This window comes from Macaca mulatta, chromosome 1 (genome assembly GCF_049350105.2).
Source record: "Macaca mulatta isolate MMU2019108-1 chromosome 1, T2T-MMU8v2.0, whole genome shotgun sequence".
NCBI lineage: Eukaryota > Metazoa > Chordata > Mammalia > Primates > Cercopithecidae > Macaca > Macaca mulatta.
Window position 1 is genome coordinate 14,461,594 of NC_133406.1, and position 26,496 is coordinate 14,488,089.

General features: G+C 45.5%; 1 protein-coding gene, 1 long non-coding RNA gene and 1 other non-coding gene across 11 annotated transcripts in view; 1 reads left to right on the forward strand and 2 right to left on the reverse strand.

Annotated features, from left to right (window-relative positions):
* LOC106995060 (uncharacterized) overlaps positions 1–9,602 on the reverse strand; it is a 43,191-nt gene extending 33,589 nt beyond the window's left edge. For 7 of the 8 annotated variants that reach the window (XR_013411791.1, XR_013411789.1, XR_013411787.1 and 4 more), the window contains exon 1: positions 9,463–9,602. This is a non-coding gene — a long non-coding RNA (uncharacterized LOC106995060). Of the gene's footprint in view, positions 1–1,902; positions 8,334–9,462 lie in introns of those variants that run through there. The other variant, XR_013411786.1, reaches the window with a different exon arrangement.
* On the forward strand, positions 8,668–14,588 carry IRF2BP2 (interferon regulatory factor 2 binding protein 2). 2 transcript variants are annotated; one of them, XM_002808266.4, is made up of 2 exons: positions 8,668–10,407; positions 11,005–14,588. In XM_002808266.4, exons 1-2 carry the CDS (start codon positions 9,360–9,362, stop codon positions 11,718–11,720), a joined length of 1,764 nt encoding a protein of 587 aa, XP_002808312.2. In that variant the 5' UTR covers positions 8,668–9,359; the 3' UTR covers positions 11,721–14,588. The 2 variants fall into 2 exon arrangements, with proteins under 2 accessions (XP_002808312.2, XP_014981906.1); XM_015126420.3 differs by having other exon boundaries at positions 9,082–10,359.
* Positions 14,589–25,151: 10,563 nt separating this feature from the next.
* Positions 25,152–25,280, reverse strand: LOC114675034 (U8 small nucleolar RNA). Its single transcript, XR_003726126.1, has one exon. It is a non-coding gene; the product is annotated as a U8 small nucleolar RNA (small nucleolar RNA).
* Positions 25,281–26,496: the final 1,216 nt, after the last annotated feature.

Consider the following 26,496-nt stretch of genomic DNA (forward strand, 5'->3'; position numbering starts at 1 on the left):
AGATCCGGCCACTGCACTCCAGCCTGGGCGACAGAGTGAGACTCCGTCTCAAAAAAAAAAAAAAAAAAAAAAAATACGGACACTTCAGAGTGGTTTGTTTGTGTGTGTGTGTGTGTGTGTGTGTGTGTTTTTAAATCACTTGGAGCCAAAAAGGTTGGCCTGAATACTCACCACATGAAAATAATCAAGAGGTCATTTGCCAACAGAAAACAACTTCAAAAGTACGGAATGTGGAATTCTGAGCCTAAACCATTTGACAGTATCCCAAAAAGGCATGTCCTGACATGTTTTCAGTCTAAGAGGGTTTCAACATTCCAGGCTTTTAAAAGAATGTCTCCTATTACAGGAGCTGCCTATCCTTTTCCACACTCTGAATTCAAGGAATCTGGAAGTCTAATTCTGGAACACCCATTTTAAAATATATTGAGTAATCTTTATATGAAAAGTAAAGTATATGGTGGCTCCTTTTTTGGTTTTTGAAGAATAGTTGAAACAAATTCTTCACCTAAGAAAAACACTGAATTTTTGAAAAACATAGAATTTTTTAAAACTTCATTAAGTTTTCCCATAATCAGACCCGTATAAACAAATGCCATAGTGTAACATGAATGTAACATTTCACCATAGTTAACCAAGTCACAACAAATTTCAAAACATCAGAATTCTTTGAATTTACTTTCATAATACCCTTTATGAATTCTGTATATAGCCTGCAAAGAAGCCACACAGCCATTAAGTAGTAGAATCCTAGGTGAGAATACAAAACCACCTCAAAGCAAGTTTCCGTATCCTGCTGACCTACTCAGCTAAATGCCTGCCTGTGTATGAAACCGTTTTGTCTGTCTGTTTGCTTCTTCAACTGAGGGCCTCTTGAATAATCTGAATAGCCTGTGGATAGTATATTAAATCTTTGCCCATATATATATATATATGTATGTATGTATATATGTATGTATATGCATATATATACACATATATACACATGTATATATACATATACACACATACACATACAATTATATATAAACACACATACACACACATACATATATGAAATAAGGCAGTCTCTTAAGGAAAGAAAAATGCAAATATTTTCCATAAGCCCTGAGACGTTGAAGTTGGTCTTATATTAATGCTGATACAGATGTTTTGCCCTGGTTAATTTAAACTAAGTATAGACCGTGGTTTAGATTCTCCTAACCTGGGATTAAGCCCAAACCAAACAGACATGATGTTCTCAGATGATGTGATGCTCTGGTAGCCATTTAACCTCCTGACTTTATTTGGATGGCACAGTGCCCCCAAATAATGGGCAGGCATTTACTGGTAGTTTTTCCGCATTGTTTTGTAATCCCGTGTGGGTCAGAAGAATGTTGGGCTTGGGTTTGTCAAATTCCTGTGTATTCCCATCACCCCCACCCACCACATGAGAGGTCAGAACAGAAATGACATCAAGGCCAGCACCATCTCCTCCACTCAAGAAAAACCGGCCTAGGGTATCCAACTGACCTGCCTCAGATCACATGCCAGGTGTACGAAGAGAACCTGTGGTCCCCCGGTGATCCCCTGCATGGATATTTACATGTATGCAAAAAAGAACCTATGAAGAAAATATAAATAGGAGGCAGCCCACCAGTGGGCTAAAGAAAGAACTGCAGTTTGGGAAAACTGAATTCTAACTGTCGTTTAACTGCACATTTTCTTTGTTTTAAGACAGATTCCTTATTGCCTTGGTGTCTCGGTTCATAAAGTGAACAGACGCTGATGTTCTTAGCCATTATTAAGAATAATGAATTGGTCTGATAATGCAAAGATAAATAGATGGATAGGTAGATAGGTAGATAACTGAGAGGCAGGTAGACAGAATAAAAGCAGCCTGACAAATGTTTAAAATCCAGCTACCTGTTAAATGCTAAAGAGAAGAGTCCTCAGGAAGTTCACGTGTGTCCAGTTCCCAGGCATGTTTCAGAACCAGCTTCCTCACTCAGGAATTTGCTTGAAGGGCTGGGAGTCTTGCCAGGAAGTCCATCAAAGTTCATTTGTATTTGCATTTTAGCTGTCTGTGACAAGCTTTGTAGTAAACACACTATATTTAGGCAGTCACTTTGGGGAATCCATCAGTGGTCTCTTGCTAGGGCTCACATCTAGGCTGCCTACCACATGTCTGTTTCCTTCTCCCCTGTATGAACTTCAGTTCTGGGTGTGAATCTTAATTCTCCCAGTGGTTTTGCACTCTGTCTCACAAAGAGGCATTACTATGTGGGCACAGAAATGGATGTGCCAATGCATACAGGAATTCACTCCAACTAATAAAGTACAGTCCTCGGTCAGTCTGTTTAACTTTCCTTCCTTCTGTAGGGAGCTCTCTGTGTCTCCTTTACCTACAAAAATGACCACTACTCCTCCCATGCCAAAAAACAGGTGTTGGAGAAAGAATTTTATTGTTAAATGTGTAGATCTCCGAGAGATAGCATTGGAATCTGCACTATATACATACAATAATTGTTTCAAATCACAACCTTACTTTATTTTTTGCTGAGCCTATTAGACTAAAGTAAGTAAGTCACCAGAACAGATTAGTGAAACTCCATTGGTAAGGCCAAATTCTCCTGCTGAATGGCATTCTTTTGCAAAATATATTTTCATCTTGTCAAGAGAAAGCCTAGTTCTATTGGCGAATTTCTATTTCATAAGAAATACAAAACATGGCCGGGTGCGGTGGCTCATGCCTATAATCCCAGCACTTTGGGAGGCCGAGGTGGGAGGATCATCTAAGGTCAGGAGTTTGAGATCAGCCTGGTCAACATGGCGAAACCCAGTCTCTACTAAAAATACAAAAATTAGCTGGGTGTGGTGGTGCGAGCCTGTAACCCCAGCTACTCAGGAGGCTGAGGCAGGAGAGTTGCTTGAACCTGGGAGGCGGAGGTTGCAGTGAGCTGAGATCACGCCACTGTACTCCAGCCTGGGCGACAGAGGAAGACTCTGTCTCAAATAATCATAATAATAAAAGTCCATATGAATAATTTATGAACAACTTGTACCCTTATAACTGTGATATTCTATACAATGTTGTTTCATACTTTTTTCTTTTCAGTACCCTGTAGCCCATTGTATTTATTTGTCTGAGTGCAAAGTAGTCAGGATTGGACTCCTACAATTGGAATTAAATTATTTAATGAGTTTTTCCTCTTTTTAAGAAAACAGATCACAAAGAGTTGGAGGTGCAGCATTCAATTTGGTAAGTGCCAAAACCATTTCATCACCCAACTGACTCCTACAATTGAATCTTTTATCCTAACACCAACATCAGTTTTTATCCAAGGTTCATAAAGACCAGCATAAAAATGGTTTGCCATTTAAACAGTCCCACACTAGACATGGTATTGTAGCAACTGTGCCTTAACTCTGTCAGCTCCTTTTGTCTGTGGTGAATGTTTACTTCTTTTGGATTGATTGTTCTACGGACTATAGTAAAATTTTCCTTTTTCCTATAAATATAGGTATAGATAAGCAAATCTTAACACCTTTCCTGTTAACACTCAGATGTTAACACTCTTTTGCTGCACTCTACACTGTGCTTACATGATTTTTAACAATGCGAAATGCAAATAGAATATTCTCGACTACATCCTTAGGCAATAGGACTCATACCTAGATATCAGTTCTGACACTTTTTTTCTTTTTTTTCTTTTTCTTTTTTTTTTGAGATAGAGTCTTGCTCTGTCGCCCAGGCTGGAGTGCAATGACACAATCTTGGCTCACTGCAACCTCCGCCTCTTGGGTTCAAGCAATTCTCCTGCCTCAGTCTCCTAAGTAGCTGAGATTACAGGCACCTGCCACCACATCTGGCTAATTTTTTGTATTTTTAGTAGAGACGGGGGTTCACCATGCTGGCCAGGCTGGTCTCAAACTCCTGACCTCCTAATCCGCCCACCGTGGCCTCCCAAAGTGCTGGGATTACAGGCGTGAGCCACCACGTCTGGCCTCTGACACTCACTTTTCATGTTACTTTAGGTAAGTCAGGTTTTTAGTTTCTGAAAAGGATGACAAGATAACAGAATTTATCCTCGAAATATCTTTTTTAAATGTTCATATGAAAGATATACCAAATACCATGCCATCGTACTGTTCTTTAACCTTTTTGAATTATTACATTATTTGAGTTTTTCAGTTCTTGTGCTATGGAATGTGTATGTAGGAAACATACATTTTTTAATAGGAAAGCTAAGAAGAGAAAATTTACCATTTTTATATTTTCAAACATTATCTGTGAAGTTAATTCATTATTTTGTCAGCACCTTCCTACTGATATCTTTCAAAGGGTTACAGTGAGTGTCTTAAATATTCTAAGTTAAACCCACATCCAGATATTATTCCAGAAAAGTGCATTTCATCCTGCTTTTTCCAAAAAGTCAATAGGAGGTTTACTGGCATCAAATGGCTGTTGAATCCCTTCCAGTTCTACAAATTTCCTTGCAGACTGAGCAAGTGTGTGACCTCAATCTCTCCTTTGTCTGTTTTGTCTGTTTCTCACTTAGCTCTTTAAATTCTGACACAGTAAGTATTTAACCTTCATCAAGACCCCAAATTTTGCTCTAAATAGGGACCTATACATATGTTGACATATAGGCTGGTGACTAACAGCTTCTGTGTACAATATGTGGATGATTAAGAGCTGCTGTGATTTTATTTGGCTTGATTCTTAGACCCTCCGCAGAGAGTTTATCTCCTCCACATGCAAAAGTGGCTTTACTACCTGTATGCTCTCTGTGCACAGGGGAGGTGGGCTACAGAGAGAGGTCAAACAGAGGGAAAGCATCTCTACAAAAGAGTATTTGCAATTTGAAAAACAGTAAGACTGCCTCATAAAATGCTGTTGCTGAGAAGGAAGACTCTCGTATCAATTACAGAAGGTTCATTTATGTCATGGTGCTCCATAGTATGTGTAGATATATTCATATAAACAAATGTGTTCAAATATATATAATTTTTTAAAAGAATTGGAAAAGCCCTGAATATCACGTGTGCTCTTCAAGCCTTATGACACTTTTGCCAAAGCTGAAAAAACCTGCAACGACGTCCACAGAAATCCTGATGAAATGTGACTGCATTTTTTCTCTTCTTCAAATATGCCAAGGTCAGAGTTTAAGAAGCTTTAGCATGGTTGCAACATCATGCTATTTAAGGAAACTGCACTCTAAAGAATGAAGGCTATGATTCCACCTCTGGATAGAGGGTGAAAGCCACGGACTCAGCAGTTCCTAGGAATACCATCTATCTCCTGGACAGCACCCACAAGCTGCTGGGGGCATGGGGCTGCACCCTTCCTGCAGCTGCGTATCCTGGGGACAAAGTTCAATAAGGTATTCTTGTAGGAACCGTTTCTTTACACTGCTCTATAGACTGTCAGCTCAGGGCTTCCATGTGTTAGGAGCTGCTTGACTGGAGTAAGCTCTGGAAACCAGATTCAGATTTTAGATGTTTAACGCTCACGCAGTAGAAGCCCATTTCAATCTCGGTGTGGGAAGGTCATATTTGTTCTACCCATTGAGCTATCGCTTACAACTGCTCTCCTAGGTTTGCTTTCCAAGCTACTTCCTTATTCCTGCTTTTCTGATGGTGTCATACTGAATGGCTTTCCTTTTACTCCTAAACTGTATTTTTATTTAAAAAAAAAAAAAACACTCAGAAATTAGAGCTGGAGGTTGGTTTGTCTAGTCTCAGCAGGAGTGTTCTCCATAGAATATTTCCTTTAGTCCTTAAGACAAATTGCAACATTTCAGTGTTCTGGTGAAAAGCCAGCCTCATCCCGCTGCTTCGCCGACACTTGGCCCAGCATCTGCCTGCCTGTCGGTATATGAATGTGCAGGAGCACACTGCAGCCAACCCGGTAACCTTGACTCTGGGTGGCAAAGATGAGCATAATTCTCTTCTGAGAGGACCTGGTGCCTTAAGCAAGAGGGCAGAGTCTACGTGACTAAAACATACCAACTTCCTCTTTCATAAGTCATCACATGATGAACTACAATTACAATTCCTGCCTTGTCTCTGCGAATTGCAGACGCATTGCCTCACCCTAGAAACCCTGCTCCTGTGTGTGGAGGAGGCGGCTGTAACTGCTGCAGCAGCCGCTTTGGACGGGATCCAACTCCAGTCTGTGCCGGGAGGGAACGGTGGGTGGAAGACAAAAACAAAGCTATGTTTACTTAGCATACATCGATAAAGCTGCTTCAGAGCTACATGAAAGGCCAGGCAGCATGAAAGACTTCTGATACAATATAAGGAATTGCTGCCCTGGATCCAGCCTTAACCCCCTTGATTCCAGATCGAGCCCAGAACTAAAATAGCCTTTCCATTTTCCATCGGGCATTTCATTAGGGAAGTTACAACAACTCAGTTTCGACATGAAACTGGCAGTGTAAAGTAAGAAGGAAATGTTCTTCCTTTGGAGAAGAAAAGCTCTGTTCTACAAAGATCTTAGTATCTCTCAAGGCAGAATTTGTATCTCTAATTCTATTTTGGGATGGAGTGGCAGGCTCTCCCTTGAGGCCATTACAGTACCAGCTTGCAGAGAAATGAGTATAATTAGGCCACAGCTCTAATGGTGGGTTGTGTTTTCTTTTAATATGTTTCAGTCAGTGCTTAGTGGGGCCGTCTCTTGGGGGCGTTGAGTTGGTTCATTTCTCTGCAGCACAAGGACTGGACTTCATCCCCTTTGGGCAGTGACGCAGTGGGTGAAGCCATGTGCTGGAATGAGTGTCACAGGGTCTCTGAGGAGGATGACCAAAGGGACAGGTCTTCAAAGTGGTGTGCAACAGCAGGGCCTGGGAGTGACCAAACCCGCTGGCACCAGCTACTCCCGGGAAGGATCTGGGCAGGCCCCGTTCTCCCAGCTTGGAGAGGGTGAGGCAGGATTGCAATTGCAGGGCAAGATCCAGGAACAGATTGAGAGACCTTTAAAGCAAGCGCACCTTCTATGGAAATCCCCAAAAGGCATTCAAGGTTAGCCTGTAAAAACATTTAGGTCTGACATTACGTTTTCTGTGCCATTTTCGAACAGGTTTTTTCATGTGTTTTAAGCAGCTCCCTCCACTGTTTCTCTAAGGGTGTTTTTCCTCTTCCTTGTGGTTAATCCTTTGAAGCAACCTGGTATTTTCAATAGCAACGACTAGAGAGAAACGTCAGCAGGATTTTTTTTTTTCTCTCCACCTACCAATCCAGTTGTAGGAAAGATAATATAATTAGTACCCTGTTCTTCCCACACTTAACCAGCTCATTCCAGTCTCAAGGGAGAGTTGTGGGCCTGTGTTCCCAACAAAAGCAGCCCCAGAGGCCGCCCTTAAAGAGCTGAAGTGTAAAAGTCCCAATTGAAGAGCGACTAAGCCTACGTGTATTAGGGAGACTAACGACCAGCCCAAAGTGATTTACCATAACACACACCAGCTCCTCCTCCCGATAAAAGTGCGAAACTCAAGCATTCAATTCAGTCTGGGCTGAGTCTGAGGCTGCCAACGGTGGCAGAGCTGAAGGCCGCGCGGCTGGGCTGGGCTTACCCCAGCCTGGGTGGCATATAGGGCGCAAGTCTGCCCCCATCGGCGGCCCGCCCTGCGCGACGGCGAGCCAGCCAGCCGGTCGCCCCCACGGCCAGCGGGGACCCCGCGGAGGCGAGCAGGACTTCCCCCCACGACTCGCGCCCGCGCCTCCCGCCACCTCGAGTCCAAGTTCGGGCCCGGGGCGGCGCCTGGACGCCCAGACTCGCCGAAGGGGGTGGGGCCTGCGCTGTGACGCGGTCGCGCTGGCCGTACACCCCGGATCCCTGGAATGTGCATTCGTTCCACGAGGCCCTAGTGCCAGCGGCGCCGAGGCACGTCTGCGCGGAGCGTGCGCACACGCGGCGGCGGCCGCCCACGGTCCCGAGTCCACGTCACGCGCCCGCCGCGCAGACCTACATAAGGCGGCCGGGGCAACTGGCGCGGCGAGGCCCTAGCTGAACAGGGCGGGCTGGACGGGGCTAAGAGCAGCACTTGGTGTTCGCGAGCTGCTAATCCGAACCGCGCTCCCTCCCCTCCAGAGGGCTCCGTGGAAAACGCGCGAGCCAGCTGGCGGCGTGTGCACGTGGTGCTGGGCTTGGGAACATCCAGATTCTCCCTAGTTAGTAAAAGGGGCAGGCGGCGGGTATGTCCTTCCCAAGACAAATGCAAATGCAAAGCACCAGTGACGGATTTCATGCTCTTGTGTCCGACATTGAGCTTTCAAGTATAACTCCTAAAAAACCAGAACTGTGAACCACGCTAGACCTAAAATCCCCATTCTCAGGAGACTGACGGAAACCAAGTGACAAAGTGGCCTTGCATAAAAGAAAAAGAAATGGCTTTTAGCACGATTTGGTCCAGAGGCACACCAGGGGAAAACATCCTGAGGGTGGTCGAGACAGCCGGGTGGGGCGTGAAGTGAGGGAAAGTGGAGGAAAAGCACACGACCACTTTGCGCCGTGTTCCGAGGGGACACCAGCGCTGCGCTGCCGCGCTGCCCCGCGAGCGGGCGGGCGCCACAGAGCCGGCTCTCCCGACAGCGCTCCTTCGGCGCGCAGGGGGGAGGGGAGCGCGCGCGCGGGAGGGCGGGCACGCGCCCGAGGGGAGGGGGCCCGCGCAGGCGCTGTGCGAGACTGTCGAAGAATCAAGTCTGTAGAAGTGGAGCGGCCGCGGCGGCAGCAGCAGCAGCGACGGTGGCGGCGGCAGAGCTGAGGCGGGCTGGCCGCTGACGCTGGCGCTGGAGAGCGGCGACGCCAGGAGCTGTGAGAGAGCGGCGGAGCGACCCGGGGCCTGCGCCGCACCCGAGCTCCACGCCGCCCAGCCGCCGCCGCCCCGGCGCGGCATGCCCCGCCGCTCGGGCTGAGCCTGCCCCGGCGGCCGCCCCCCGCCCCCTGCCCCCCCGGCCTCCCCGCCCCCCGCCCCGCACACTGTGCCGGCCGCCGCCGCGACCTGCTGCGCTCCCCCGCGCCCGCGCGGCCCGTCTTCGCCCCGGTCTGGAGGCCCGCCGCGGCTCCAGCCGAGCCCCCGCCGCCGCGCCCGCCGCACCGCCGCACCGCGCCGCCCGCCCGCGCCCGCGCCGGCCGGGGGGAACTGCTGCCGCGGCTGCAGCCCCTCGCCTCGCGCCCGCCGCCCCTCGTGCACCGGGGGCGCTGCGCGGGCGCCGAGCCTTCGCGGGCTTTGCCGCCGCCGCCGCCGCCTTTGCGGCCGCCGCCGCCGCTGGTGGGGGAGACGCGGGGTTGGGGGGGGAGGAGGGCGCGCGTGGTGCCGGTGGGGGGCGGCGGCGGCGCCCCCTCCTCCTCCTCCTCCGGCGCCGCGGGCTCCTCGGACATGGCCGCGGCGGTGGCGGTGGCGGCCGCGTCCCGGCGGCAGTCGTGCTACCTGTGTGATCTGCCCCGCATGCCCTGGGCCATGATCTGGGACTTCACCGAACCTGTGTGCCGCGGCTGCGTCAACTACGAGGGCGCCGACCGCGTCGAGTTCGTCATCGAGACAGCGCGGCAGCTCAAGCGGGCGCACGGCTGCTTCCCGGAGGGTCGCTCCCCGCCCGGCGCCGCGGCCCCGGCCGCCGCCAAGCCGCCGCCGCTCTCGGCCAAGGACATCCTCTTGCAGCAGCAGCAGCAGCTCGGCCACGGCGGCCCCGAGGCGGCCCCGCGCGCGCCGCAGGCCCTGGAGCGCTACCCCCTGGCGGCCGCGGCCGAGCGGCCCCCGCGCCTCGGCTCTGACTTCGGCGGCAGTCGTCCGGCCGCGAGCCTGGCCCAGCCGCCGACGCCGCAGCCGCCGCCCGTGAACGGCATCTTGGTGCCCAACGGCTTCTCCAAGCTAGAGGAGCCTCCCGAGTTGAATCGCCAGAGCCCGAACCCGCGGCGCGGCCACGCGGTGCCGCCCACCCTGGTGCCGCTCATGAACGGCTCGGCCACGCCGCTGCCCACCGCGCTCGGCCTCGGCGGCCGCGCTGCCGCCTCCTTAGCCGCGGTGTCCGGAACCGCGGCCGCCAGCCTGGGCTCCGCGCAGCCCACCGACCTGGGCGCCCACAAGCGGCCGGCATCCGTGTCGAGCAGCGCGGCCGTGGAGCACGAGCAGCGCGAGGCAGCAGCCAAGGAGAAGCAACCGCCGCCGCCTGCGCACCGGGGCCCGGCGGACAGCCTGTCCACCGCGGCCGGGGCCGCCGAGCTGAGCGCGGAAGGTGCGGGCAAGAGCCGCGGGTCTGGAGAGCAGGACTGGGTCAACAGGCCCAAGACCGTGCGCGACACGCTGCTGGCGCTGCACCAGCACGGCCACTCGGGGCCCTTCGAGAGCAAGTTTAAGAAGGAGCCGGCCCTGACTGCAGGCAGGTTGTTGGGTTTCGAGGCCAACGGGGCCAACGGGTCTAAAGCAGGTAGGGGCGGCTGTGAAGTGAGGGGTTCTAGGGGAGAAAAGGGGACGGAGAGCAGAGGAGGGGTGGTTCTTTCGATTCACCATTTTACCCCAGCTCAGAAACAACAAATACCCCACTTCCTGATCTGCCTGAGGCGGAACCAGTGCTTAGTGGCAACGTGTTCATGTGCTGAAGCAGCATAACAGAGATGAGTCAGACTGGGCTGATACGCTCTGACACGGGGTTTTCCTTTCCCAGCACATTCTTGGATGGGAGCATGAGGGCACTAGTCACCTTTTAACCTATTGCGGGACATTAGCAGTCACATGCCCAGTGCAAACTAGGGTACTTTTGTGCATGTGTAAAAACAGGCAGTTACAAGCCTGCCATTTTCAGTGGCTCCGTTTTATTTTCAGTCTACTGCCTCAGAACCCCACACGCCTAAATGTTTCAAGTTGCGTGTATGTGCACCTGAAACTCGTAGGAGGGTTTTCCGTCTGTGCTTTTAGAGAGGAGGAATTCTGTAACGAGTTTTGTTTCGGGTTAGGAAGGGAAGGATCCCTTCCAGTGCACCGCCATTTATGTTTCCTTTTTCCTTTTATTTCTTTGTGTTTCCAGTTGCAAGAACAGCAAGGAAAAGGAAGCCCTCTCCAGAACCAGAAGGTGAAGTCGGGCCCCCTAAGATCAATGGAGAGGCCCAGCCGTGGCTGTCCACATCCACAGAAGGGCTCAAGATCCCCATGACTCCTACATCCTCTTTTGTGTCTCCGCCACCACCCACTGCCTCACCTCATTCCAACCGGACCACACCGCCTGAAGCGGCCCAGAATGGCCAGTCCCCCATGGCAGCCCTGATCTTAGTAGCAGACAATGCAGGGGGCAGTCATGCCTCAAAAGATGCCAACCAGGTTCACTCCACTACCAGGAGGAATAGCAACAGTCCGCCCTCTCCGTCCTCTATGAACCAAAGAAGGCTGGGCCCCAGAGAGGTGGGGGGCCAGGGAGCAGGCAACACAGGAGGACTGGAGCCAGTGCACCCTGCCAGCCTCCCGGACTCCTCTCTGGCAGCCAGTGCCCCGCTGTGCTGCACCCTCTGCCACGAGCGGCTGGAGGACACCCATTTTGTGCAGTGCCCGTCCGTCCCTTCGCACAAGTTCTGCTTCCCTTGCTCCAGACAAAGCATCAAACAGCAGGGAGCTAGTGGAGAGGTCTATTGTCCCAGTGGGGAAAAATGCCCTCTTGTGGGCTCCAATGTCCCCTGGGCCTTTATGCAAGGGGAAATTGCAACCATCCTTGCTGGAGATGTGAAAGTGAAAAAAGAGAGAGACTCGTGACTTTCCGGTTTCAGAAAAACCCAATGATTACCCTTAATTAAAACTGCTTGAATTGTATATATATATCTCCATATATATATATATCCAAGACAAGGGAAATGTAGACTTCATAAACATGGCTGTATAATTTTGATTTTTTTTTGAATACATTGTGTTTCTATATTTTTTTTTGACGACAAAAGGTATGTACTTATAAAGGCATTTTTTTCTTTTGTTAACGTTATTAGCATATCTTTGTGCTTTATTATCCTGGTGACAGTTACCGTTCTATGTAGGCTGTGACTTGCGCTGCTTTTTTAGAGCACTTGGCAAATCAGAAATGCTTCTAGCTGTATTTGTATGCACTTATTTTAAAAAGAAAAAAAAAGCCAAATACATTTTCTGACATTGTAAGATTGCCTTACTGTCTGTCATTCCTTATTGCTGGCCCCTTTCTCAGGCCGGAGGCCAAGTGGTGGAGAAGGAAAGGAAATGAGTGAACGGGCATGTTGTCAAGTGGGCATGCCACTGGGAAATACCAGTTTACCCTGAAGCATTGTCCTCAGAGGAGTAGGAAAGTAGATTTTGAATCTCTGTTTTGTTCAAAAGTTCAGTTCCTGAGATAACTGATGACTGAGAGTGCTGCTGGGAAATTTTCAGGATTGTGTGGTCTTTTGGGGTTTTTTTTTTTTTTTTTTTTTTTAAAGACAAAGTTGACCGCTGTTCACTGTCCACGTGATCAGTTGTAAGATTACAATGCTGCATGCTAGTTGGTTACATAAGACACAATTCCAGTGATGGAAGGCGGTTATAATGGATGGTGGTGTGTACAAGATGGCACTGCCATCTTTGAGCAGCGCCCAGCTCTGCAGCGCCACTTCATCTTTTTAAACACCCTAGAGGTCTGTTTGTTGTTGCTGTTGTCCTTTATTTTGAAAGAGTTGCAAGAGAAGTTACAGTCCAGGTGAACTTGGAGATTGTGGGATTGGTTTTGTTTCTGTTTTGTTTATCATTTACCTGTAGTGCTATTGCTGTTGATACTATCACCTATACCCTGTTTCTAGTGAGTGCTGAATACAGTATGGTACAATGACAGTAACAGCCGCGTGGTGCTGCCAGGACTGCCCTTGGGCATATCAGTGACAGCCCAAATGTGGGTGGAGGAAACCTGTAATTTCCTTCTTACATGTGTTTGAAATACCAAGTGAATAATACTGTTCTGGAAAAAAATGATAAACTAGTGGAAATTAAAGAAATTAAGGGTTTTATATAATAGGCCCCACCTCTCAAAATATTTTTAGAAGTCTTTTTGTAAACTAATTTCTTTTGATCACTATTTTGCATCAGTAAAATGATTTTTTTAAAACCAATAAATCATCAATTATTAGAAATAGTTGTCTCACAGTGATACTGGTTTTTCTTTTGTGCTGTTATGATTTAACATTGACAGGAACACTTTTAAATCCTTATGTTCAGGTGTTTGTAACTTGGCCTTATAATTAGGCTGAATTATGGCTTCAAGGTCTAGAATTTATGTGTATGATTCACAGCCTAGCTTCTATTTTCATTTGAAAATACAGATTTTTACCAACTTTGGATTCTTTTTTAGCTATATGTTTGTCTTTCCTTTTTAAATTGTTCAAAATATTTTTTAATGGTCAAGTTACTAACACTTGAAAATCAGATACTGCACCAAATACAGTATTTTTTCATAGTGTTTTTAATGAGTGCATCTATTATTACTACTGTGCGAGAATTCATGTTACCAGTCATTGTTATATTACAAACAGACTTGCATGATTAACCAGTTACACTTTTTTTTTTTCAAATTGGAGTATATATGACTCAGTTCAGACTGGTCTCTCTTATGTGAATGCACACATGCAGAAATGCAGAGTCAATTTTACATGCCCATAAAGACATTTGTAAAGAAATCAGCTATTATGATCTGTTGTATAAATGTGTATCTAGGCACTTTATTATAACTGGAATTTGACCTCATAGATGTTACAACTTCATCAGTCATTTGACCTAATTTGTGGTAGCTATCTGTATGTTTTGCAATCTTAATACAGATACGCGTTCCAAAAAGATTAATAGAGAACCATCCTGCTGTTTTGGATAAGTCTGTCCAGCTGTGGGAAGGGCAACCTGTGGTTTCTCTGTACTGGTGTTTAATGGGGGAAGAATATGAACAGCTTTAAAGAGCTGTGTATTGTGGTTACTACTATTAAGAAATAAGAGCTGCACGAGTCTGACTGGCCCTTGGGTGGCCTTTGTGGAAGGCTCATAGCTGGAAAGTGTTGATCTGGGTTTTCTGGCATTCTTTTAAGTTAAAAAGTTAACATGGGGACGTGGGTTTGATCTTTTGTTGTACCTGATGACAGTGCAGAGATTCTCCACAGCTGGATAAAAATGTCAGAAAGCTACTTACTGTACATGGGCAGTATCAGATTTCAAATCCTAATATTTCAGCTATGCTTTTAATACTCAAAATATAAGGGGATGGGGTGTTGAAGCTTTCCCTTTTTTGCTTTAACAATTTATAGAATTTAACAGATGTACTGTCTTTTATGTGGCCTCACATTTAAAGTTATGAGAACATACACATGGTTTACAACTTTTACTATATACCTTCCCTTGGCCACCAAGTATTTTAAAAGTGTGCCACCTTTTAACCTTTACTTTTTTTAAGTTGAAGGTGATACTTTTTCTATATATGATGAAACTCATGTCAACTGAAGTGAGTGTAATTTCAGATATCAACATTATTATATTTTAAAATCACGCTATGGAAATATCACCTGAATTCTGTCATTTGTCAGATTTACAGTACCTTTTTTTCTTTAACTTTTAGCATTAAATAAAAATAAAATTGGGAGCACTGAACATTTTCTGAGGCCTTTTTTAATTTTCTAAAGCAAGCTTAGAATGGCTATTGTTTTAATCACTAATGGCAATGTGACTAAAGGATGTGTGGGTTTTGGGGTTGGGGTTTGCCTGAACTTCAGGAGATAAAAGACATGGAACAAAAAGGCAACTGATGGTATAAAAAAGAAGTGCCAGGGACTGGGGAAAGGGCAACTGGATAGGGGACACAGATGAAAGAGCTGAACAAAGTACAGCTAGAAAGCATTTGTTTATTTTTCAACTAGCAGCAGAACCAGCCATTCTGCAATAGTAGATTGGAAGGAGAAGATAGTGACGACACTGAAAAGACTGTCAAGACCTGGAGCTGCTCTTTGGAAAGCTTTGGAATAAAACAGCTACCTTGGGCCATAGGAAATGCACTAAAGACAAAACGGATTTAAAAAAAAAAAAAAAAAAGCAAAGCCTTATACTTTGGAAAGCTTAGGAATGAAAAAAGCCAAATCCATGTATGAGCTTTATTGATATCCTGAAACCTAAATTTATAAATAGAGATAAAAGGTAGAAAGCACGGAGACACATTTTACTGGCTACTCTCATATAGTAAGACATTTCCTAGATGTTGCAGCTTTTACTCTTTTTATTGATTAACGGCTTGGCAGACTTCTCTATGAAAGGAAGTTGTGAAACTTATAAAGAGTTTGAGGCTAGGATATACGTAGAGTTACTACTATATGTTTTAAATTAAACAGCAACAGTGAATGTGTACTTGAATATATTTACACTAGGGGTGGTCCAGTGACTAGGAGGGGGGCCCATCACTATATATATTTTAATAGTTTTTCATTATTAGTAGGCTATTAAGGTCATTTTCAAGAAACCATATTCTTAGCAAGTTACAGATAATAATAAACAATTTTTCAGGTAATAACTAGTTAAAAGAAATAGGATGAACTTCAGTTTTTTTAAACAAAAGTGCTAAATTTTATTTTTAATAAAATTGAAAATAGTGCAGCTTGTAGAAGTAATTTTCAACATTTCAAAACCTCTTCCCAAAGATACACTTTAATGACTGCATTTCGTTTTCAGTTAAGAAAACAAACCGGACTCTTGATGTGGCAGATGTCTTTGTTTATTCCCCAAAGGGGAGTTGAGGGAGAGTTAAAAGGAAACTATGGAAATCCTTTTTTAATTCCTAGACTTTTAAGTCCCTCTTTACTCAAAGTTGTTTTGCATATGATTTATAGATGGTTTTATTTGGTTAGTGAAGAGTAAAATGTTTCTCTTCCTGATTCCTAAGTGTATACGTGGAATCATTCAGAAAAATGTTCAGTTGTGTGTAGGCCATGAGAAGTCCTGAGTCACCCTCATTTGCTTGCCTTTTGTTCGTAGGGAACAGTATGAGAAGACACGCCTTTCCTCTGTCACAGACCAAGGTCAGATGCACCAATGAATGGAATACATATTTACCCAATTTATCATCTGGGGTTCTAGAAATCGGGGGTGGGGGTGGGGACTGTTTTAACTCTTTCAGTGCCACTGGTTAGGCCTCTGACAGCAATAGTACTACAATCAAATAAAAATTACAGGTGTGACTTTCCAGATTACAAACTATCTAGATCTCTTGTTGGCTGTTTCTGTTGACAGCCTGCATTTTCCTTAATATGTGTGAACCCCTCACTGTAACTTAAAAGGCACACAAATAGACAATTTATAAATTACTCGTTAAGAGGTTAGCTAGAAAATGAGTAGATTTATGGATTATCTGTGGATTCCTCCATTAATCCTCAGATAAATCCATAATTTGTCAGGGATACCCACACTACCCCTAGTTATTACATTAATTGATACCTAATTTAACAGTGAACATTGTTTTAACTCATTACTGTGTCATCTGCTCCCTCCCCGTGTCAATACAACTTAACCTAAAATGCTTGATTGGAAACAGCTCTCTGATTTGTTGATTTGGAGTGTAACTTGCCTCTTTAAAAGATTATAGAATACAAAGTCTGTGTTTGTACTGGTTTTTATCAGAAAATTGTGCACATCTGCCTGGCACAACATAAAACAATCCATACAACCCACAGAAAAGGTATTTTAGGGCAAAAAGTAACTATACCACAGATCATTATTGAGAATCATTTAGACATAGTATCTTAAAAGCTGTTCTTTTATTTTTAATCCAAAAACCAACTGAGTAAAATTTCCTTGTAAAACAACCCTATTAAAATGGTATAAAGTTTCTTCTGTAAGACAAACATTTATTTGGAAAATAGAATAGCACTGTATGACTCACACTAACTCAAAACATGGAATAATCTTCAATGCAAGTAAAATATCACAGAATCAGCCATGAAAAGCCTCTGGGAGATGATTTCTGCCTAGGTCAGATAAGTCTAGAGACTAGACTACGGGATTCCTAGTTTAAATTGAGAGCTTCAACGCACCGGTTGCTCTCATCCTTTGAATGGGCTTTCAGAAGTTAGATTGCGTAATCCAAAGAGCCTCCTCCAGCAGCTCTGCAGACGCCCTTGATGCTGAGATAAGACATCCTGTATAGGGTAATAATGTCACATTTGAATATTTCTAAATATAGTTTACATTTTGGGGGAAATGAACTACATTACATAATCTGTAGATCACATCACTTACCACTTTTACTTAGCAATTAGTATTTCTAAGTATATCATCACCATCAGGTAACATTCAGATGCCCATCAGGCACCAAAAATTGAGTTCGGTTTTGTTGTGGAGGCACTCAGCAACTTAAGCAGATAAATATTTAAGTCATTGCAAATTTATCTGCAATATTATAGAAAACATCTTTCCTATACTAGTTCAAATAGAGTACTTTGAATTGCGTATGTGGCTATTTATGTCTGGGGCGGGTGGGGTAGGGGGGTGGAATTAAAAACCTAGAAACATTTCGCCAGAGCTAAGGACCTCAATTTATTTTAATGCATGGAAAGAGTTTATTAAAAGTGAACCTCAAATTACTGAGCTTTTGCCTTATTGTATGATTTTTAAAGTATTTGCCATACTAGTAAGAGTTCTGCAGAGAAGTGACATGTGGGAGTAGAGATTGTCTGGGTCAGACTAAATCAGCATTTCTTTGGCACAGGCTTGGCTTGGGCCATCTGCCTGAGCCGACTATATGTGTGAGCTGCAAAACAGAAAAAAGCTGTTGAGAGCCTTAGCCCAGGCTGAGAGCCCATTACCCCCATTTTGTTATTTCTGCCTGCAAACAGCAGTTCAATTAGCTTTTCTGGTGATAAAAGATAAAGATTTATTGTACCCCATATACAATTGAAATCAGAATTTCACAGGAGGGTCACAGTCATTAGAGAAGTTTTGTAATACTATTCTCCTAATAAGCACCATATGGGTTGTTGCTGTTATTATTTAACACCTACTAAGCAGGCATCTCATTCTAGGCTCTGAACAGCTGAGAGGCTAGCTCCTACCTTTTGTGCAGCTTAAAGTCAAAGCCACAGGTAGGAAATGTCACTTTGCTTGGTTCAAGACACGTATTGACAAGAGTTAACTATGAGTTTGTTTCCTTCCAGTTTATCTTACAAACCACAGTAAAATTCTGACATAGGAACACAGTCCGAAGTCCAAAGTGCTTTCGCACAATAAGTTCATTATGCCCAGCGTGCAACTCATGCATCAAAGGGGCCGCCAGACCCCATCATCTTTATACAAATCAAGAGGCCAGTTGGAACAAGGAGGCTGGTCAGAGTGGTCAAATTGTAGCTTTTCCTTTCTTTTTTAAAAAATTTATTTTTTCACTTTGTATCGCTGTTCAGAATGGCACTTTTTAAATGGAAGAAAGAATCCAGCCCTGGCAAACCCTGTTTACTCCACGGGAAGGAAAGGGGAGGAGGCTCCCTCACTCTCCAACAGCCTGGAGCCCACGAGGAGCCCTTGCTGCGGTTTCCAAGGCGGCCCCCTGACTTGCGCCGCGCCTCTATTCTAGAACTTTTCCCGGGCTGGAGCAGCGCAGTTTCCGCGCGCCCGGCTCTGCGCACGTGGAACCCCGCGACCCCAGGCGGGGCCGGACTGGACCCGATGGGACGGGACGGGACGGGGCGGGGCGCGGGCCCGGAAACGGGAAACGGCCCCGTGCGCTTCGCCCCGCCCCGCCCCGCCGCCCTGTCCTGGCTCCGAGCGCCAGGCCGAGCCCGCGCGCCAGCTGCCGGGCTATAATTAGAGCTACCGCGGCCCGGGCCCCGCCACCTCCCCGCGCCCCCCACCCGCGTTCCCGGGGAAGAATGTGCGAGTGCGCGCGAGGGCCCGCGTGCGCCGCCGCCGCCGGCGCGCTCTTTGGAGCGGAGACCGCGTGGTGAACCAAATAAAGTAAAAGGTCTGGTCCTGCTGGGCGAGGCCGAGCGAGGAACGTGCGCGCCAGAGCAGGGGTGTGGCGAGCCCTCGGTGGCCCAGAAAAGATCAAACGCGCGTCAGCAGCAGCCCTGGCTGCCGCCTGCAAGGGTCCCCGACTGGCCGGGCTGTACTGGGTGGATTTTCCAAGTTGGAGATGGCGCATGACAAGAGCTGCCCCAAATCAAATGTCACTCCCTTTTTGGAAATCATGATGCTGCCTTTTTTTTTTTTTTTTTTTTGGCTGTAGCTATAATAAGCCAAATGTTCCGTGCTGGTGAAGTAAACACGCATGTTTAAGAAGCATCTGTGTTAGCACTAATGGATGGTGCATGCTAATAAAAATGTATTTATTAAGCAAACCTCAGGACATGCCCCTATGGGAACTGCCCAGAGTACTGTAACAACTGACTGCCTGGAATCAGTTTACTTTCCATCAAGAAACTTTTATTTAAATTTTAAGAAAAAAAATTTTCTTTGATCATAGCATTGTGCACTGAGGTTCTACCGAATTAGTTTACTGCTGATTTTTATTAATTATTCCCTTTAATACTCTGCAGTATTTTCTCAAAAAATGAACAACATGACCCCTGTCACTTTAAAAACTGACATTAAACTGTTTCTCCATCACCACCTTTGGAGTTGGGGGGGGCAGGGTGCTGGCTACCAGAAGTAGCAACTAGATTGTGGATTAAGTATTGTATAATAGTTTTGTTTAAAAGTGAATGAACGGGTGAATGGATAGGAGGCTAAAAAAAATAAAGCCTTGCTTCAGGCTTGTGAATTCCTAGACACAACCCTACCCCAAAGACTTCCTTCACCAACATATTTTTCTTTCTAGATAATAGGCACAAAAACCATTTAGAAGCTTGAGATGGAAATCGTGCAATACAATCTACTCTTTATATATGTTACTGAGGAATCTGGAAGCTTTTTCGGGTTGAAATGCAATTCCTAGGAAATTATTCTTGCTCTTTTCCTGTGACTGTCTTGACACAGCAGCAATGCAATTTCAGTGGCTCTGCTCCTTCACAAAGACCTTTGAGAGGAAACTATGCTGAGAGATGCAAATTCAGGGTTCTCTAAAACACCTCAGAATTGTCCAGTTCTGCCCCCAGATAAAACCACTAGAATAAAGGTCAGGAAATCTCCAGATGTTCTTGGGCCTTGTGCAGTCATCTCAGGTAATTCAGTTAAGTTTTGTGTCTGTTTTGCAATTATTAAAAACAATAGAGCCCAGGCACAGTGGCTCACGCCTGTAATTGCAGGACTTTGGGAGGCCGAGGCGGGCGGATCACCTGAGGTCGGGAGTTTGAGGCCAGCCTGGCCAACATACTGAAACCCTGTCTCTACTAAATATACAAAAATTAGCTGGGCGCCGTGGTGCATGCCTGTAATCCCAGCTACTTGGGAGGCTGAGGCAAGAGAGTCTCCTGAATCTGGGAAGCGAAGGTTGCAATGAGCTGAGATCGCCACACTGCACTCCATCCTGGGCGACAAAGCGAGACTCCATCTAAAAAATATATATATACACACACACATATATATCCACACATATGTATATACATAGACATGTATATATACACACGTATACATATGTTGTACTTGACTCAAAGGGGGCTAAAATATCAAATGAGGTAACCTCTATGACAGGTTTCTGGTTTTTCATTTATCAATGAGACATGAGAAGGTGCTGTCATACAGGGCATCATTAGGTGATTGGCACAGTGAGTGCCTACCACCCAAAATAGAGACTTTCAGTTATTATATTAAACAGAATAATAGCAAATCGCTTTGAAACACTGGAGAGAAGGGGCTCCCCCTGCTGTCATCACAGAAAATGCATTGTCTCAGGCCAGAATCTTGTACCTAGAGTACTCACTGGGTTTCAATCGCAGTACCAAAAGATTCCCGAAGTTATCATCACCTTGGAGGATGTATAGTTTTATTGGAACTAAAATTAAAATATCACAAAGAAAGAATATGAAACACCCTATGCTCAGATTCATTTACTCAAAGCTCAGCCTGCCTATGAACCACCAAAATGGTCTACCTCACTCCATTTATGACTTTAAAAGTGAGGATGGTATTTGTGTGACTGGTAGCAGCTGGGGGTGAGTGGGTTGAAAATATGTTTGAACATATTTCATTTTTGTTAAGATTTATTTAAATAAGGAATCAATAAAAATGATGTATAATGGGAAATAAGAGCATCTTCATTGGATTTTGACCTTGATAAAAACGTGTTTGTGAAAAAAAAATCCTTTAATTTTCTTGTAAATCATATTTCTTTACACAGGAGCCACTGGATTCATGAGTAAGTCTTCAGAGGTCATGAAGAGTTGGGTTTGTCACCACAAATGTGTAGCACTGGAAGGAACTGATTCAAGGTCTCAGTAACAAATACTGGCTGAGCTGAGTCTCAAGCAATGACCAGACCAAGCCAGAGATCTTTCATCTAGGCCATGTTTGCTGAGGGGTTGAGGACATGGATGGAATTAGGTTGAAACTCTTCATGAACAAGATGAATTGTAAGCAGTTAAGAAGGAAAAGACGCTGGACGTGGTGGTTCCCACCTGTAATCCTAGCAATTTGGAAGGCCAAGGTGGGAGGATCACTTGAGACCAGCCTGGGCAACATAGTGAGACACCATGTCTACAAACACTTTAAAATAAATAACAATATTTATTGTTAAATAAACAAATAAATTGAAAAGGAAAAGAGATGGCATGTGCAAGAGTTGAGAGACTGGAGAGGAAAAATTACATGAAGGAACCAACATCTGGTCATAGCCATTCATTCATTCACTTATTCGTTCATTGGTTCACTTGCTCTTTCACTCTACACATACATCTCATGGTAAATAACATGACCTCTGGGGTCAGACTGCTTACTCTTAACTTCCAGCTCCACCTCTCTCTGACCTTAAATATAAAGGTATTAAGAAACAGTATGTTCAGTTTGCTTCCAGAAACCACTTTCTTCATTCTGCCACCTCACTGGCTGTTCTTTCACTGCTTCCTCATTATCTCACTTGGAGTGCCCCTAAGCTTCGTCCTCAGATGGTTTCTTTTTTTCCCTCTCTCTGTCTACACTTACTCCCTGCAATCTCATCCAGACTTATGGTTTTGAAATAACATTATATGCTGACTTTCAGTTTTATTTCTCTAGCCTAAACCTTCGTCCTTGAGTGCCAGCCTTGTATATCCAGCTACCTACTCAGTTGTTCGCTTGAATATCTAATTGACATCTCTCATTTATACGTCCGAAGTTGAACTTCTGATCTCCCTCCCACCCTCCCCACACCACCGCACCACAGTCTCCTTCCAGTCTTTCCCGTTTTATAAAATGGCAGTTCCATCTTCTAGTTATTTGAGCCATAGACCGACCTTAGAGTGGTCTTTGACTTGGATTTTTTTCTCAGCCACTCTCCACCCAGTCTATCAGCAAATCCTCTTGGCTCTACCTTCAAAATGTATTCAGAATCTGACCACATCTCACTCCTTACTAGACGCCGCCATCATCTCTTGTCTAGGGTGTTGCAGAGTCTTCCAGACTGTCCTTCCAGTGTCTCCTTGTCCTCTGCAACTTATTCTCAGTTCAATAGCCAGAATAAACCTTAAAAATATTCATCTGATCTTGTTTCTCCTTTGCTCAAAACCTTTTGGTGCCTTTCTGTCTCCTTCAGAGTCAAATCCAAAGTCTTTACAATGTGCATCAAGGCCATGCTACCTCCCAGACATGGCTCCTGTCCTTGTTCATGCCAGCCACGCCAGCTTCCTGGTATTCCTTGACCCTGCTGAGCATGCTCCCACCTCATGGCCTTTGCATTTGCTCTTCTCTGCTTGGAATGCTCTTCCCTCAGATGTATGCATAGATGTATGCATTCCCTCATTTCCTTCAGGTCTCTATGCCAATGTCCCCTGTTCAGTGATCTTCCCTGATCAGTCCCCTGATCTTCCCTGACCACCCTCTATTAGCATCCTCTTGCTCCTATAACAACATCCCACAAACTTATGGATTAAAAGTACACCAAATGATTATCTTACAGTTCTGGATGCCATGATCTAAAATTAAGATGTCGGCAGGGCTGGTTTCCTCGGGAGGCTTCAGGGGAGATGCCACTTCCTTGCCTTTTCAGCTTGTAGAGGCCACCCGCATTCCTGGGCTTGTGGTCCCTTCCTTGCATCACTCAGCTTCCTGCTTCCATCATCACTGCTCTTCCTGCCTCCTTACGAGGATCCTTGTAATTATATGGGGCCCAGCTAAGCAGTTCTAGGATAATCTCATCTCAAAATGGTGAATTTAATTACATCTGCAAAGTCCCTTTTACCATGTGACTTCATATATTCACAGGTTCAGAAGATTAGAACAGACACATCTTGGGAGGCCATTATTCAGCTACCGTAATATATTTTATGCACTATATAAAATTATCCATGCTAAGCTACTTCACATTCTATAGTCTCTGTTCCTCTTTTATTTTTCTTCCTAGTACTTTGCCTCATCAGATGTTATGTATTATTTACTAATTTATAAGTTTTTTTCTCCCCAGATCCTAGGCCCTGCATGCGGTAGAGCAGGGATCCCCAATCCCCAGGGTGCAGCCCCATATGGGTCCATGGCCTGTTAGGAACCAGGCCATACAGCAGGAGGTCAGCGGCCGGTGAGCGAGCATTACCTCCTGAGCGCCACCTCCTGTCAGATCAGCCACGGCATTAGATTCTCATGGAAGCATGAACCCTATTGTGAACTGCACATGCAAAGGATCTGGGTTGCACACTCCTTATGAGAATCTAATGCCTGATGATCTGAGGTGGAACAGTTTCATCCCCAAACCATTAACCCCTTCCCTATCAGGTCCATGGAGACACTGTCTTCCATGAAACCAGTCCCTGGTGCCAAAAAGGTTGGGGACTGCTGCCATAGAGTGTAAACTCTGTGAGGAAAGGCAAAGTGACCCCTACTGATATGGTATGGCTCTGTGTCCCCACCTAAATCTCATGTTGAATTGTAATTCCCAGTGTTGGATGTGCGGCCTGGTGGGAGGTGATTGGATCATGGGGGATGGTTTCCGATGGTTTAGCACCATCCCCCTTGCTGTTCTCGTGATAAAGTTCTCACGAGATCTGGTTGTTTGAAAGTGTGTAGCACCTCCCCCTTGTATCTCTCTTCCTCATGCTCCTACCACGTAAGACATGCCTGCTTCCTCTTTGCCTTCTGCTGTGATTCTAAGTTTCCTGAGGCCTCCCCAGCCATGCTGCCTGTACAGCCTGCAGAACTGTGAGCCAATTAAACCTCTTTTCTTTATAAATTATCCTGTCTCAGGTGGTTCTTTGTAGCAAGGAGAGAACAGACTAGTACAGCCACCTGTCATGATCATGTGTGCTATAAATATTTGTTAAAGGAATAAATTTAGTTTCTAACCTCAACAAGGGAAATATGGTGAAAAGTAATAGAAAATAAGAAAAGAGCCATAACAATGTATTTATAAGATACAATAGAAACCCAATCAGCCTACCTTGGGAGAGAATGCTGAGGGTAGCAGCCATGAGGTGGGGTTGACCAGACAGGATAGAGGAAGAGCAGAGCTCAGAGGAATATGAGGGTCTTTGGGATGCTGAGCAAGCACAGGGACCCCACAAATGCTGTTCAGCCAGGACACAGGGTCCACACAGACAGACCTGGATCAAAAAAACCAGAAAGAAGCAGTCAGAGGGCGTATGGTAACTAACCACATCAGAGTCCCAATCAGAAGGGTGATGTGTCTTGAGATGCTTTTACAGGTGCAGAGTTTCGGGGGATTTAAGATAAAGCAGGAGGAAGTAGGCAGGAAGCAGTTCTCCTTGTGGCATAGGATGGTGACCGCTTTGCTCAGGCTGAGCCTGCAGCAGTGGTGGGACTTGGTTCTGATTGCTGGGTCACAGGCGGGTGCTGCTGCCATCTGATCAGTCACTGTGGTCTTCCATCTTCTGGCATGGGAGGAGACAGAGGGCGGTAGGGGGAGGGCAAGACTCACTTAGCAGCTCCTTGGGTGCTCTTAGGAGCATGTTAGCAGCAGTTCTTTTTTTTTTTGAAAGATTCTAAGTGGACATAGGACAGTGTCATGGTTAAAGGCAGGACTGCCTTCAAATCCCAGCTCCACCATAGCTAGCTGTGTGTCCTTGGAAATACGTTTTGTTCTTTAAGAGATTGTCAGGAAGAATCAGATAGGAGCAATCAGGGTGTTGTGAGTCCTGATTATGCAGCAGATATTAATCATATCATGTGACTCCAATCATCATGTCCTAATACTGTCCTCCAAACAGAGGTAAGGATTATCCCACCTGACAATGGATAAGTTCTTTGATGTCTCTAAACCTGTCTCCTCATCTGTAGGATGGGAATAATAATAGTACCTGTTTCTTAAATTCATTGTGAGGGTTAAATGACGCAATGTGCAAAGTCTCCTTGAGTCTGTGATTTAATATATGTGAGGTCTTATTATTTATCCCAAAGCAGGAAGCATCAGAGTTCTGGGAGGGTGACTTAACCTCACCTGCTCTTCCTCTCGCACAGTCTTCCCACTCAGGTCTTCTGTGGATAGAGTTCCTCTGACAGTATTCTTTTTTTTTTTTTAACCAGATGGAGACTCGCTCTGTTGCCCAGGCTGGAGTGCAGTGGCATGATCATGGCTCAGCAACCTCCACCTCCTGGGTTTAAGCGATTCTCCAGCCTCAGCCTCCTGAGTAGCTGGGCCCATAGGCACATGCCACCACACCCAGCTAAGTTTTGTATTTTTAGTAGAGACAGAGTTTCGCCATGTTGCCCAGGCTGGTCTCGAACTCCTGAACTCAAGCAGTCCACCTGCCTCAGCCTCCCGAAGTGCTGGGATTACAGGTGTGAACCACAGCGCCTGGCCAATCTTCTTTAAATGCTTATTTAACACCCTCAAGCTTCTGAGACCCCTCTCCAGATCCCTACTCGGTGAAACCCATCCCCACCACTTTCAGAGGTAATAGATTGCTGGTCCTTTGTCCTGCTCATGCTCTGCAGACTCTGCTCTAAGTCTTCAGTTGCAAGTCTGCATGCCTGTGCTCTGTTCAGGCTCCTACGAGCCCCACTGTGGGGAGCTCTGGTCCCTTTTTGGCTGTGGGGAAGAGAAGCAAGAAAGGACACCATGTTCTAGGAGCCAGAGAGAGGTTGGTTTGGAGAATTTTAAGGCTGCTTTAGTTTTGGTTCTGTCTCTCCCTAGCAGCAAGGACAAAGGTCAGTTTTATGCTAAATTAACTAAATGTATTTATCACTCCTCACACCCTAGCTATGGAGGGAACACTAATGCTTATATTATAGAATTATGAGCATGAAAATGCTCTGCAAACTCTTAAGTAACATGAAAATGCTGACTTTTATTGCCTAACTTGGGATTTTCTACCCGAACTTTGCTTTAGTGATGAAGTTGGGAATCTGCTTTTCTTACACAACATTTTTACAAATATCAAGACTACTGATGAACTCTTCTCTGACCACCTGAAATATGTATCGAACACAATTCTTCCAAATCCTAAGC

Coding starts and splice junctions, on each gene's coding strand:
- IRF2BP2 (XM_002808266.4), top strand. CDS start 9,360: ATGGCCGCGGCGGTGGCGGTGGCGGCCGCGTCCCGGCGGCAGTCGTGC. Junction 10,408..11,004: donor GGCCAACGGGTCTAAAGCAG/GTAGGGGCGGCT, acceptor TTGTGTTTCCAG/TTGCAAGAACAGCAAGGAAA.